General features: G+C 43.9%; 3 protein-coding genes across 8 annotated transcripts in view; 1 reads left to right on the forward strand and 2 right to left on the reverse strand.

Moving 5' to 3' along the window:
* Window positions 1-7,605, reverse strand: part of myo10l3 (myosin X, like 3) — a 31,462-nt gene extending 23,857 nt beyond the window's left edge. Inside the window, exons 1-2 of the mRNA XM_085920143.1 lie at window positions 7,289-7,605; window positions 1,244-1,342 (exon numbers count right to left, since the gene is read on the reverse strand). Of these exons, the coding sequence (XP_085776269.1) occupies window positions 1,244-1,342; window positions 7,289-7,309 (120 nt within the window). The 5' untranslated portion in view covers window positions 7,310-7,605. The remainder of the gene's footprint in view (window positions 1-1,243; window positions 1,343-7,288) is intronic.
* Window positions 7,606-10,366: 2,761 nt separating this feature from the next.
* LOC147051247 (trace amine-associated receptor 8b-like) lies at window positions 10,367-11,505 on the reverse strand. 4 transcript variants are annotated; one of them, XM_085920309.1, is made up of 2 exons: window positions 11,435-11,505; window positions 10,367-11,168 (listed from the first exon to the last, which is right to left on the reverse strand). In XM_085920309.1, exons 1-2 carry the CDS (start codon window positions 11,503-11,505, stop codon window positions 10,367-10,369), a joined length of 873 nt encoding a protein of 290 aa, XP_085776435.1. The 4 variants fall into 4 exon arrangements, with proteins under 4 accessions (XP_085776435.1, XP_085776434.1, XP_085776432.1 ...); XM_085920308.1 differs by having other exon boundaries at window positions 11,339-11,505; XM_085920306.1 differs by having other exon boundaries at window positions 11,333-11,505.
* A 1,503-nt stretch (window positions 11,506-13,008) lies between these two features.
* On the forward strand, window positions 13,009-14,117 carry LOC147051248 (trace amine-associated receptor 1-like). 3 transcript variants are annotated; one of them, XM_085920357.1, is made up of 2 exons: window positions 13,009-13,217; window positions 13,310-14,117. In XM_085920357.1, the coding sequence occupies exons 1-2, from the start codon at window positions 13,009-13,011 to the stop codon at window positions 14,115-14,117; spliced, it is 1,017 nt and encodes a 338-aa protein (XP_085776483.1). The 3 variants fall into 3 exon arrangements, with proteins under 3 accessions (XP_085776483.1, XP_085776484.1, XP_085776486.1); XM_085920358.1 differs by having other exon boundaries at window positions 13,009-13,166; XM_085920360.1 differs by having other exon boundaries at window positions 13,009-13,083; window positions 13,314-14,117.
* The last annotated feature ends 165 nt before the right edge of the window (window positions 14,118-14,282 follow it).

The raw sequence follows: 14,282 nt of genomic DNA on the forward strand, positions 1-14,282 counted from the left end.
TAGAAAAGAAGTAAACAGTCTAAAATGAAATTTAGTTTACTGTAGGTGGACCACTGACACACTCTTTGTGTGCGCCGCTCTCCAAATAACAAACACGCTATTATTAATCCAGCTAGCTGGAACCATCTGCCCACATAAAAAAAAAAAAACCACACAGACAGATGGACGCATGAGCACACACAGACACACACACACACACACACACACACACACGCCGCAAGACCTCTTAGCTTTTTTGCGTCCTCTCACCTGATCCCTCTGGCTAGGAGTCTACGACACAATGACAAATGCTGATGTGGCGCTTAATGTGACAGCGGCCGAGTCAGGCTATTAAAGGCCAGACGCGCTCGGCTGGCCTAGGGAGGCTGCAAGATGAGCACTTTAGGCACCCGGCAGCACAAGTTAACCCACTGGTGATGGTTTATTACAGCCCTGAAGGTCTGCCAGGATGCATTTACCAAAACAAGCTTTGACTGACAGCACCTGTGTGTGAAAAGAGCAGAGCCCCGAGACAGGATCTCAGAGGAGCTCAAATGAGATGTTTGACTAAGAACTCTGCTTTCACTTTTCTCTTGTTAGTGTGAAATGCTAGACTGCAATTTGAACTGTCCTGTTCAGTCCATCACAGGCGATTAAATCGTTTCAAATTTTGAGGGGGGGGGGGGTTAATCAAAATTGGCGTAAATTCGTTTAGTGAGTCTGTTCACTCACATAACAAATGGAAGATGGGAAATTAAATTTTCCAGCTAATGGAAGAAAGTCGCTTCATAGCGCCAGTTGGCCCATTTAGAAAAAAAATGCTAATGCTAGCTTGGCAGACTGTAAACAATTCTTTCAAAACAGAAGCTTGCGGCTATTAATCGTTACTTCCACTTGAAGTTTTGAAATGAAACAAAAACTTTTGATCACGTGGAGAGAAATAGTTTTCAATTACTTGGCCAAAAAACCTGTGGGATACTAGACAACAAAGACTAGAAGGAGGGAGAGAACACCCATGAACTTTTGTTTTTGTTTTTGTTTTGTTCAAAGCTATTTCTCACACGTCCATCCTCACTGCACTCCCTCCATTTCCGAGCGCGGGGAGAGCAGGATTTCCTCCAGACACGAACCGATAAGCTCGTTCTCCACGGGCTCACAAAAGGTGTTGATCCCGCAGCGGGCGCACGTAAAGCACGCGTACGTGAACTTCCCGCCCGCCTCCTAAATACACACTAGGAGGCAGCCATTTTGTCCGGCCTCTTACCTTTCCGTAGTCCGTGGTGAGGACCAACGATGTGTCGTCGCAGGAGCTGACGGTGCATGGGAGGAGTTGCTCGTGATGTTTCAGCCACAAATGGGATCCCTGCAACATTGTTTCAATCAATCAATCAATCAATTATTAACTTTTTTTTAACTTGGTAATTGTTTTCATTCAACACCTTCACTCAATACATTAATTTTTTTTTATTTAAGTTATTTATTTGTCATTTCAGGCCTAATTGGCAGTGCCATTGTAATTTCCGGGGATCAGATTCCAGTGAGACATATCACTGCTAAGTTCCTGGCGTTCCCAGACATGAATTAACAATGCGATCGCCAAGTGCAATAACAGGAATCATCAAGTGCGCTTGTCATTTCCTCACCGCAAAGGAAGATGCATTTATAGACCTGGAAAACATCTCCCAGTGATTGGAAGACAATGCTTTTTTTTTTTTTTTGCCAGGGTCACAAACAAATGTGCATTTTTCGCCTGATAGTCAACATTGTTGTTCATCGGCTCGAATAAAAGTGCAGGAGCCGAAGAACAAAAGGGAATTGTGTCGAGTATAAAAAGCAAAGGGATCAATATGCACAAATTTCACTTGGAAACCTAACACGAGACAAGGTCACCACTTTTAGACATCAATCCTCATTAACTATTTAAAAGGAGCAGCCACGTGTGCACGACTCAAATCCACGGGGGCAAAACATATGACGTCAGACTTCTGAAAACAACCAATTGGTTAGAGACTAAGAGATGAGGGGGGGGGGGGGGGGATGTCTCATTCTGAATTGTGCGCAAAATCCACAATTACAGGAACGAGGTTTGTGCCCGGCACCGACTCGCCGTGTTTGGCCTACTCGGGGAAAAGCCGCTTCACGCTGGGGTCCAGATGATTGGGATTTATTCCACAGACAATCAGGTGCTGTTATGTAACTGGAAGGCACGGGGTCATATTGTCCTAAATTGCTACGGGGAGAAAAATATTTCGTACGGGCTTTCTCGGAAGCTCGGGGGGCTTTGCGGGTCTTGACGCTGAGTCTTTCATGATGATGGATTCTGGACAGTAATCATTGGGTCATTGAGGAGAATACAAACCCTTTGACTCTAACCCTAACCCAATAAAAATGTGTAGAACCATCAAGTTGTTTTTTAAAGTCAGGAGTGACTTCTTTTTTTTTTTTTTATAGCTTTGTGATCACAACAGTCTGACGCCATCTCCCTGCAACAGATGGTTCTTTCCGACCAAACTCCTCCTCCTTGTAACAGCCTTCATAAAGAGTCCTTGTCACCAAGTCGGGACAAAAGCGGCTCGGAAGTTAACCAGGTGGAAAGATCCCAAACAGAAGCCAGCTGGGAGACAATGGGCACAAGCCAAAAGCAGCCCCCGGGCCTCCAACGTCGATAGCGTAGCGTGGCCTAGATGACCTTCCTGTCTTAAACACAGAAGACCACTTCTTGCAAACATGACAATCGAGTGGGGTGTAAACGCAAACTTGCTTCTGCTCAACAGATGTTTGCAGCTGGAGATTGCCTTGCATTCCTCAAACAGCATGTCACGGTACAGGCGGACGGACACGACGACTTGTCGAGAGTGATCCGAGTCCCCGAAGCTTAAATGGTCCCGCAGCCAAAGGCGTTTTGTTTCTACAGTTTTGAGCTAGCATAACAAGCCATCTGGAGAATGCTAACGAATGTGCCTTGAATATTTTAGTACTTAGCCAGGACGAGGTGCTCGCGGACACGAGTATCAGGTGAGCGGATCAAAAGTCAACACAAAGAAAGAAAGCGAGTCAACCAAGTTCAAATATGAGTAATAGATGCTAAGGATAATGCTAATGAGTTAGCCGCTGACTCCATAGCAAAGATGAAGGAGGCATGACAGTATTATCGTCACAATACAAGTTGAAAATCATTATTAAAGTGATTTAAAGTGGACAAACATATTGTGTGCAAAGCAGCCTGGAGCTAAAAGGGTCCAATCAAAAAGCCACCGTGACAATTCTCAATTGGGCTACATCCTCAAGATGGCAAAATAACTTGCCTTACTTTGGATCATTCTGACATGAAAATTGGTTTGCGCACGAGTGTCTATTCCAAAAAGCCAATGTGACGATTCCCCGTAGGGTTAGATCCACAAGATAGCAGGATCAGATTCCATTCTTTGGATCTTTCTGACATGTGACCGACCAAAGTCGAGCAGTAAAACTGAAACAAAAGCACACTTGTATATATTTTTTTAAATGCCTTCACAACAAGTCAGGTTTTCTATCTTGGATCAGAATGACAATTTTTGCAGCGATTGCCTGCAGACTCTTATTTTGAAGTCGTTGAAAAGAATGCAGGGTTTTGTTTGTTTGTTGTCAAGATTTCACCTAAATCTTCGGAATGCCGAGTGAGAGCTGAGATTAACCGAGCAGGCCGAATTTAGCTGGGATGGAAAACTGGGCAAAAGGTCTTCCAGGTCATCAAATTACCGACGAGTGAAAATTATCCCGAATAAATCAGTCTGTCTTTGTTTCTAGCATGGCTCAAGGGTGGGCCCGATGTTAGGCTGCTTGAACAAATCAGATGATTGAAAGCAACCTCCAGCATCTGCTGTATGAAGTCAAGATGATGAAGGAGGCAGCTGATGAGAAATTAGCTAATGGAGGAGGAGGAGCCCCCGCGAGGAACAGGGCTTCCCCCAGTCTGCTGGGGGCGGGGGGGTCTTAGAAGCTGTCTGCAACCCCCCGCTGAGACCTTAAGATAGAACGATAGTCGACATAGTAAGTACAAAATGTTCATACGGAAAGAATAATCTGACTCTGTTCTGCTTTGAAGCTATTTGGATGAACATATTGATGAAACGATAACAATCTGGCAAGCAGTTGCGTGCAAATAAGGTCATCTGCACGGGTGTGTCCAAGGGGTTGGACGGCCCCTCCCCCGTCGGAGTCTGACAGCAACTGTCATTCGCGATGCCTTGGAGAATACGCAGACAGAAGGAATGGATTATTTTAGAGAGCCTAATCGTTTCATTCATTTTTTTTTTAATTGGCTTTGTTTTTAAAGGGACAGTGTGTAAAATACATCGCCATCTAGTGGTGAATGCTAATTTCTTCAGCTAGCAAAATGTCATCACAAAGGACTTCTAACCCCAACTTGCATCCTAAAATGAAATTGCGAGGTTAACAATGTGGGTACCCTTGAGCCCGGTGGCCCAACCCGTTGCTCTAATCCGTTTAAGTCGGAATGGTCGGAAAATGAAAAGCACAGGCAAGAGCGATGAGACACAACATATTCCATAAGAGTCTCACCCACGACGAGGCTACCGAGGGAAAGTCGGCATCTGGGCCGACCCACTGCAGTAATCACTGGCTGGCTATTATTAAGCTGTACCGCGAGAAGGGATTTAAGTTGGACTCTTATTACGAGCTCATAGAGTCGGTCAGGCAAGGTCGAGGCCAAGAGTCGTTTAGTGTGCCAGGCGAGGTTGCGGTAAATACCGACTTTAATTTTCCTTGGCTAAGCATCCCGGATAAACACACGGCATCCAAATCTAGTGGAAATCTATCCTTTGTTGCTAGTGAAGAGCAAGGATTGGCCTGTTTATTTTTTATTTTTTTTAAGAATCAACCCAACTAAGACGACATCCGCCTTCACACTATTTATTAAAGCCGTAAATTAAAGCAAGCTCTTCTGTTTCGCTAACGATTCTTTTGTGCATGGTTTTATACTTTAAGAATCTTTGCTTTGGATTTTTGTCGGCTAAAAATGAAAACGCGAGCCCGAGGGCACTTTGATGTCAATTTGAGTAGCCAGCAGAGGGCGGTGTAGGACAAAATAACAGCAACCTGACATTAATGAAAAGGGACGGATTAAAGAATAACATTTAATATATCAGTCCAGTTTTTTTTTTTTTTTTTTATCTTTCAGCTTCGACACAGTCAGAAAAGGAAGGATGGGTGTTAAAAGACACGGCAGCATCCCGGCAAAGCCCATTTAAGGGCATCGAACGGAGAATGACTAATCGGAAAGCGAACACAGCGGTACGGGGATTTGAAATTGTGACGTCACTGTGGCAAGTTACAACCTCAAGCGGATAATTACGGGTTGCGCTCATGATGCGATCTTCTTCAAATATACCCTGTAGGAACATTTTTAAATTTAGTTTCCTGACTTTTTTGGGGGGCCAACTGAAACCAGAGTGCAGCCTGAAGCATCTTGGTTTTTATATTCAGTTTTTCTATTCATTGGTTCTCAAAGTATGGTTAGAAATTAGTTTTATTTAAGCTCAATGGTCAAGTAGCTGTGAAAACACTGAAGCGTCACTCTGCACGTTTACTCTCTTTCCATCATCACAAGCTAATAAATAGCATCAATGAACTCTTCTATCGTTACAAACTCAGCCACTTTAATTATGGAAGAGTCGGGTGATGACATTTTGCAGACGGCTAAAGCTAACACCGACTGCAAGGTGTCAGCGGGAGGTTATCGCAGCTCTGATAAACGGGCGGGGGTCAGGTCACAGATGCCGGAAATGTAAACACCAACCAGCCAACCTCAAAAACATCGAATGATTGATTTGTTGCTTGATTGTGAATTGTTTGTTTATATGTTTGACCAGGAAAATTGTAGAAGAGGTCAAGTAAAAAGATCAAATGGTGCTACAATATAATTTTGGGGGTCTGGAGAATCTCCCTCTGTTTGGTGTGAGATTTAAAAAAGATGATTTCAAAATTCCCAAGCAACAATACTGCCATTTTATTTTCTTTCCCTTCCTTCCTCGCATCCTCGCTTCACTTCCTGACTCCCTTCCTCGCCCGAGGTGGAGTCGCCGTGATGTCGGATGGCTTCAACAGCTGGAGCAAATGACAAGCGCGTTAAGTTACCATTTTTACAACATAATTCTTCGCCAGCATTTTTAATCCGCACGGCTCGAGCTTGAAAAAAAGCCGACCGGACCGAATGTTTCGGGATGGGAAGAATGCGGGCGGTAACTCAAAGACCGTGGCACTTCTACACGGGACGGGATGACATGCCGGCACGGCTGGGAATTTCAGGGGTCGGGGGTAGGAATACCTTTAGGGGGAAGGAATTTGCCCTGCAATGCGAGGGTCTGCTAGGAGGACGTTTGCGGGTGCGCAAAGGTCTTCTCTTAGCTTCACAGTGTGAGCCAGCTGCCACTTTAAAGGCCTCGGACTTGCCAAGTTTAGAACTGAATGTAGCGACTCGACAGGATGCTTGACAAAGGCTATAAAGACTCCGTTTCCTCCGCGGGGGGCTGAAAGACACAAATCGCCACCCAGTATATCATCAGTCAGAGGTTAAAAGGCACTGACGAGACAGGGCAGGGTGGAGCGGGTGTGGACTCTAACCAGTGTGGATGGACAGAATGCCCTTAAGTGAGGGTGAGAGTGAATACTCAAATTGTTCTGGGTCGGGGGGGAAAAAAAAGTGGTATCAAACATCACAACAATTTAGTACTACATCCACACAGGAAGGTCTGTGACAAGCCATCCAAAGCCCCAACCTAAGTGAGGTAAGCATGTCCAAGTCCACAATACTACCCATCGGATCAGACATCCCATTCCCATCACTGCTTGTGTGAGTCAGAACCGAGTGACCCATCGAGTCCATACAATGACAGCCCCCCCTTTATAGATGACACATGGGAGCTGACTTGCATCCACTCACAAACTGCTCGGGACTACTGAATAACTGAAAGAGGAAAACATGATTCAGTCCAAAAGTGGCACACATGAAGTACATTGATATTGTCACGTGGCTTTGCTACTTTGTAATGGGATTATCTGAGTACAATTGAAGGGAATTGTTATGGGATGTATATCAAGTACAAATCATAATTGGAGGACATTTTGTGTCCCGGCCATATAGAAACACGTACTTGATGTCCCGAGACAAAATGAGACAATATGGTTATGATTTTTTTGTTGATAAGTCTTCCTCGCAATTTTTTACAAGCAAATAGTCGTTTTTTTCATAAATAATTTCAACAACGAGTCAAAAATTACTTTTAAAACGTCATGAAATGAGAAACTTCACCTCCACGAAGAATGTATCCATTTTGATGCGGTCCGACCTGACGCCCCTTTGTAGTCTGACTTGAGGGGTCCACAGTCGATGACGTGAGGAAAGCCTCACTCCATTTCAAATTTCTTCCTGTCCCCCGCCGGCTGCGAAGCTTCTGGGTCACAAAAAACACATGTCCAGCTCGGTTCGGATAACTTCCAGTATTGTTTGCCCGGTTGTGGACCGGAGGAGAAGGTTTTCGAGTTACTGTTGTGTTGTGTGAACAAGTGTGTAAGTGTGCGTACGTGTATGTGTGTGTGTGTTGGGCCATTCATTTGGAAGCCACCGGCACATTATGCAAAAAGGCGGGGCGCGGGCGGGGAAAAACCAGGATGAGACTACGGAAAGTGAGAAGGTTCAAACATAAGGCAATCGCTTTATGGGTCAGCGGCATGGGAGCCAAGGAAGTGTGCACGCTTCCCCTCTTTATTTGGGAGAGGAACAAAGGCAGGAGTGTTTTTTTTTTGTGTGCGTTTATAAATGTAAGAAAGGAGGTCACTCCTTTATTACACTCCGTATAAGTGCGTTTGACAGTTGACAGTTGAGCTGGGTGCGGTTTCATTGCGGACACGCCCACAGCTTGATTTCTTTTTTTTTCCTCTATGGCATGTCCAATTTAGACATTTATTTTCTCATTAAAGACTTTAATGGTGCGATTCATGGGAATTCACCTGAAGCAGTTCCACCGTAGTTGTAAAAGAAAAAAAAAAAAAGTTTTTTCCCCCCACAGAGATAAACAAGAAGGCATGCAAGATGTAGAGGACTGCTGCGGCTGCTTCCTGGCGGTACCGCATTGAGGTCCATTTGTGGCAAGCGGCCACGAGCAGAGTCGCCAGCAGCCAAACCTCAAGCAAAAAAGACAGCTGATGGAAGTCTGTGGAGATTGTTTCACAATCAATTCACTGTCTCCCGAACAAAAATAAAACGACTAATGTGACATAATGCACTGAAGAAAAGCAGCAGACGTTATTCGGGTGGCGTGAGCAGCAATGCAAATGGCTCTTTAGAATTATTGCCTGCAGTTACTAACCAGATCAGATCAATTAACTGGATTGATTGAATAAAACGTGCAGCATGTGCTGACGGGAGACTATTGAACAGCTATGGTCATTGATCAACTGCTCCCTTCAATAATTCATGCTTGAATGCAGCAGTGGGGAACGAACAAAGCTGCAGCTAATACACATGAAACTTTTTTTTTAACTTGACCTGTCCAATTATCCATTTAAAAAACGAATTTTAAACATTAGCATTTCTCTTGTGTGTGTGTTTTTTTCTTTGGCCTTTTCCTGTCATTTGTGATGTCACCGGGCGCCTCACTTTACATGATTTCCTTTGGGAATAAAAACAAGATGATGTCATTCGACATGTAAGGTCTAATAATAATAATAATAATGAGATTGGATTTGTCCTTCAGAGGTGTCGCTTCTGCTGTTTTGATTTTTACCGGACACAAAGAAGCATAAATCTAAGATTTATCATAAAAAAAAAAGAAATATTACGTCATTGTATTTGTGTTATAGCACTAACGGCGAGGAAGCGGTCGGACTTTACAACAAATCTTTACCGCAAGTATTTATGGCAAACCTTCTTACCAGCGCTTTTCTCACGCTGTCCACATCCTGTTTGTTTATTCTGCGTCCATAGTGGCACGGCAATTGGAATTCCCGACCAGGAATACTAGCAAAATAGATTTAAACAGATTGAAAGGAGACATGTCGTGAGAATCCAGACCATGCCAGTGGAATTTATGCTTTTGTTAATTGTGTCTCACGTGGATTTTGAGGCTAATAACCTAAGTGGCACAGCAGTGACTCAGAGCCCATTCAGAGGACTGAGTAAACACGGGAGAATTTGAATCGAACCTTCTTCATCCTGCGCTCCAGACTGATAGCGAGACCTGCGGGGGGGGGGAAATTTTACAACGCGCCATCTCATCCCAGATGATTCAAGCATGTGAATCACCAACAGCTCAGATTTCCAGATAAGCATTACAAACGACAAAGACGAGCCAAAAGATCAACAAAGCAAGTCTGTCTGAGACCATTGTTTTGGACTGTAAAATGCAGTGAAATAAAAGATGTGTTTGGATTAAGTTTAGTTTTACCTGGTTTTATCTGGTTACCGCTTCCTCCAGGTGTACCCGGTGGTCTATTCAGTTTGCTTGTGGTAGTGATTGTTTTGTTTCTAATTATTGTGGGAATTTGATTTGGGATTGACTTTTCCGCAGTTCATGAACACAGAGCCTTAAATAAAGCAAATCTCTTGAAATCGCTCTTTGCCAATCAAACAGCACGACCAAGCGTTTGTCCTTGCTGATGAAACTCGTCAGTTCATGATAAAATCAGTTCTAGAAGGGCAATGCCTCCCTCTAGCGTCCAAAGTAAAAATCGTCTCTCTGGCATTTCTCACTCACTTGCTCCCCTCCCCTGGAGTTAACAGCGGTCACGTGGTTTGTTTACGTCATGTTGAGACGCTCCGTTTCTTCTGGTATTGCCTTGGTTTGACAAATTGACAGAATGTTTGTTTTGTTGGTTTCTTTCTTTCTTTCAACTAGTACAACCACCGCTGAGCCACCCCACATCATTGGAAATACAGATGGAAATCTTATTTTTAGTCAAAATAATTTGATTTATTCATTGTATAATTGCCAGCAGGGGGAGCTAGAGGCAGTGTTGACGGGGGGGATAATGACAACAGCGCCTTTATAATAAAAAAGAGCTAGGCTGGAATAAAATGTATCTATTTATTTATTTGGTTTGTTTGTTTTCTTGGCACCACGCTGTTAAAAGTAAATAATAATAAAAAACACATGCAACAATGTGATATAATGTAGTAACCGACTGTACATTTGTATACACAAATCTCTAACAGCATACAGTAAAAATAAATGTTTAATATTTTCCCAATTGCTCATTATATGGTGGACAAATGATTTCTTGGGCAGGATAAAATCTAGACAATACGTCAAAGAACTCGCAAATAAATTGACACAATATGATATAAAATCGTAACAGCAAGGCCCTCCAAAACGCCTTTAAACTTTTGCAACTACAGCATGTGGGCCTCACGAGAACCAGGCTTCAGTATGCGCAGAGTGACAATGTGCTTGATGGCTCTTCGAAACCACGGGTAGAACAAGGCGTAGATTAAGGGATTTACGCACGAATTGAAGTCATACAAATAAAGATAAAATTTGGCCAGTGTCCCATCATCGGCCGTCAGACCGACAATGTAATAGGGACAAAAACACAACAGAAAGACCAGAACCAGAACACCGAGAGTCCTGGCCGCCTTCACCTCGGATTTTTTTACTCTTACGGCCTGTTGTAGTTTATTGTATGCGACGTGAGTGCGCATGGCACGCGCTTGAGACAACGCAACCACAAACACTCTCATGTAAAGCGTGATGATGATGATAAGAGGAAGGATGAAGCTGATGACCATGTCCAGAATGACTCCACTAAAATCCAAACCCAAGGCGCATTCTCCACGGCAGGTGTTAAACCTTCCGGGATGAGCCAAGAAGTCCTTTAAAACGATGCCACAGTGGACACACGAAAACAACCAGCAGAGACTAACACAAAGTTGAGTTCTTCTCATGGTTACTTTGACAGTATAACGCAGCGGGTGACAAATAGCCACGTAACGATCAGCTGATATCAGCACCATGTTTCCCACAGAAGCCGACGCGGAAATAAAAATCATGAGATTCCAGAGACAACACAAAATGTCACCGAGAAACCAGCAGGATGTGTTGACATAGATTTCACGTGGCATCGCCACCGAGCCCACCAGAAAGTCAGATACGGCGAGGGAGCAGAGGATGAGGTTGGTGGGAGTGTGGAGCTGCCTGCAAGAAGAAATAAAACAATCAGTGACACACACACACACACACACTGTGTCAAAAAACACTTTCCAGGTAAATGTGAGTCGGCAGATGACATCACTCAAACGACCGCTGTGGAACAGCCTGAGATCGACCTTGCAACGCCGCGAGGCTTACAGAAAAAGAACATGTGCCTGAAGTGGGAGATGGAAATGATGACCAGCAAGTTGAGCAGCATGGTGAGGATGCTTTCCAGCGGCAGGACGACTCTGAAAAGAAAAGCTTCAGACCAATCAAGCCAGGGCCTCTGGCAGGAGATGTTGGGCTGCTGCGGAAAGCAGAGATGGTCCTCTGGGTCCATGAGGAAGCTCCGACAACCTCCTGTGCAAACCGTTGTGGTGTCCATCTCATTTATATGCTCTCGGTGCCTCCCACGAGCAAATGTGATAGGTGGTCAAAGTATGATGTCACCATGAGTACCATACCCCTGATGCTACAGACAGTGAAGTGGATACATCATCATTTGACATCAGCCTGAAATATTTAAATTCCCAAATGATTGGTAAAAGACCAAAAAGGCTTCACAGATGGCTTTGCTTTTCAAACTGATGGGGCAAAAAATAGCTCATAACCCAGCAGTCAGCCTCGACCAGATTTGAAATGACTTGCATAGGCCCAAATTGAATCTTCAGCCCAATCTCAAAGTAACAACCCAAGCTTGGGTCAAAAGTAAGCCAATAGGCCCAAAATCCTCAGCCAATACAACACAGGATTTGTGTGTGTGTGTGTGTGTGTGTGTGTGTGTTGAGGCCTCAGAGTTCAGATCCAGCCACTTGAGGCCTGTTTTTTTTTTAACAAAAGAATAAAGTTAAAAAAAAAAAAAAATTCTGAACAACAGAACCACCCGATACACTTGAGGCCTGTTTTCATCAAACATTTCATCGTGAAATCGTACAAAAATGAAATTGGCTTTAACAAAACGAGCCGGGCGATGACTAAATGAAGCGTCGGTGACAAATCGGGTAGACATTGAATCCTCGAAGGTCAAAGGTCAGTTTGAAAGTTTCTAGTTGTTGAAAAACAAAGACTTGTGTCTGTCTGTCTGTCTATCTGTCCGCCGGGAGAAACACAAGTATTGCCTCATGTGTTTTGGTGTTGTCTTCACACCTCTAATTGCAAGCCGCTCATGATTGCACGCTAATGGGCCAAGGTGTGAACCGCCAATCAAAACATGGACGACAATATGCGGACGTCCTCCGGGGACACGCAAGGCAACTGATACATTTGACACAGAACTTAAAGAAATAAAAAAAAAAGCCAAATCTGGTTCAATCGGTAAATTAGCCGAGCTCAGAAAACGATCCGTAAAGATACGCATCTTGATTTTTTGCTGCCATGTTTGCGATATTTGACAAAAACACAACAGACTCAAAAGCAGCCATTTTGACCAAACTGCCCGACTTCCTGTGTTTTTTGGGACCTGCTTTCTTGGGACTGCATGTGATCAAAATATCCAGAAACCATTTGAACCACAATTTGAGTCAATCGAATCAAATCTCATTTTACACCATCATCAAATCAAATTATGGAAAAAAAAAAACTCTCACTTTGGGCCCCACCACATTGGTACTACGACGTGAATGAAAAAGCAGCCATGTTGACATTTGAACAAAAAGAGCAGAATGAAATCATTGATGCTTCAGATTTTGTGATATTTCATCATTGTGTCAGAGGTATGGCGCTAATTATGACATCACACTTTGACTTCTCTGACCCGATCACATTTGCTTGTGGGAGGTACCAAGACCCCATAAATGAGATGGACACCACAACAGTTTGGCCAGGAGGTTCTCGGAGCTTCCTCATGGACACCGAGGACCATCTCTGCTTTCCACAGCTGCTCAACGTCTCCTGCCAGAAGCCCTCGTTAGAATTTCATGTTCATTTTGTGCCTTTGTCCGTCATGGCCGTCATCATTGTGGTGCTTAACCTTCTTGTCATTGTCTCAATCTCCCATTTCAGGCATGTTTTTTCTCAATTTGCTCAAGAACTAACCTTTCTGTTTTCATTTTTGTCTCAAATGATGTATTCCACCTACAGATGTTGCCGTTAACCTACTGCTCGTTTGCGTGTGTGTGTGTGTGTGTGTGTGTGTGTGTGTGTAGGCAGCTCCACACTCCAACCAACATTCTCCTCCTCTCCCTCGCTATCACAGACTATCTGTTGGGCTTCCAGCTCATTCCAGGGCAAATCTACAGGATGACATCTTGCTGGTTTCTCAGTGATCTGCTGTGCTCTTTTTTTACGCTTTCAATTTTAACCGTGACTTCCACATCAGTGGGGAACATGGTGCTCATCTCCATCGACCGTTACGTGGCTATTTGCTATCCTCTGCATTATAATATCAAAGTCACCGTGAAAAGAATTTATCTTTGCATTGGTCTCTGCTGGTGCTTATCTTTTTCCTACGCCGGTATTATTATTAACAATGCGCAGACGCATCAGGGAAAGTCCTTTTCCTGCTACGGGGAGTGCAACTTTATGATGGACTTCAATACAGGAGTGGTTGACGTGTGGGTGACCTTCATCCTCCCTCTCATCATCATCATCACGTTGTATACCAGAGTGTTTGTGGTGGCCGTGTCTCAGGCGCGAGCCATGCGCTCTAACGTTAGATGCGGCAAACTGAAACGGTCGGTCCCCTTAAGAGCAAAGAAAGCCGAGTTGAAGGCGGCCCGGACTCTGGGTATTTTGATCGTTATCTTCCTTTTGTGCTTTTGTCCGTATTATAGCATATCGCTGTTACCGAATTCTGATGGGTTTTACCTCTACGCTCTGTACCTGTACTGCCTCAACTCGTGTGTGAATCCCTTGATCTACGCCTTGTTCTATCGGTGGTTTCGAAGAGCTGTGAAACATATTGTCACACTGAGAATATTGCGTTCGGGCTCCTGTGATGCCAACCTGCTGTAGATTAAATGTTTGCCACGAGGGGGGGGAAAAAAAACAAAAAAACAAAATGAGCTTTGAAATCTATCTAACGTGCGTAGCTTTAAGAAACTATCTGGGTCTATTCAAATAAATGAACATCTTTGTCAGGTTTGCTTGTTTCGTTTGACTTTTCACAAAACAACCTAT

The sequence above is a fragment of the Syngnathus leptorhynchus genome, chromosome 9, assembly GCF_054491065.1.
Source record: "Syngnathus leptorhynchus isolate UIUO chromosome 9, UIUO_Slep, whole genome shotgun sequence".
NCBI classification, from domain to species: Eukaryota; Metazoa; Chordata; class Actinopteri; order Syngnathiformes; family Syngnathidae; genus Syngnathus; species Syngnathus leptorhynchus.

Bases quoted from the DNA above. Each gene is read 5' to 3' on its own strand.
- LOC147051247 (XM_085920306.1), bottom strand. From the start codon at position 11,505: ATGGACCCAGAGGACCATCTCTGCTTTCCGCAGCAGCCCAACATCTCC. The intron at 11,169-11,332 runs GTTCTTTTTCTG...TTCTTCTTGCAG, and splicing joins ATCTCCCACTTCAGGCACAT to GCAGCTCCACACTCCCACCA.
- LOC147051248 (XM_085920357.1), top strand. From the start codon at position 13,009: ATGGACACCGAGGACCATCTCTGCTTTCCACAGCTGCTCAACGTCTCC. The intron at 13,218-13,309 runs GTCTCAAATGAT...GTGTGTGTGTAG, and splicing joins ACCTTTCTGTTTTCATTTTT to GCAGCTCCACACTCCAACCA.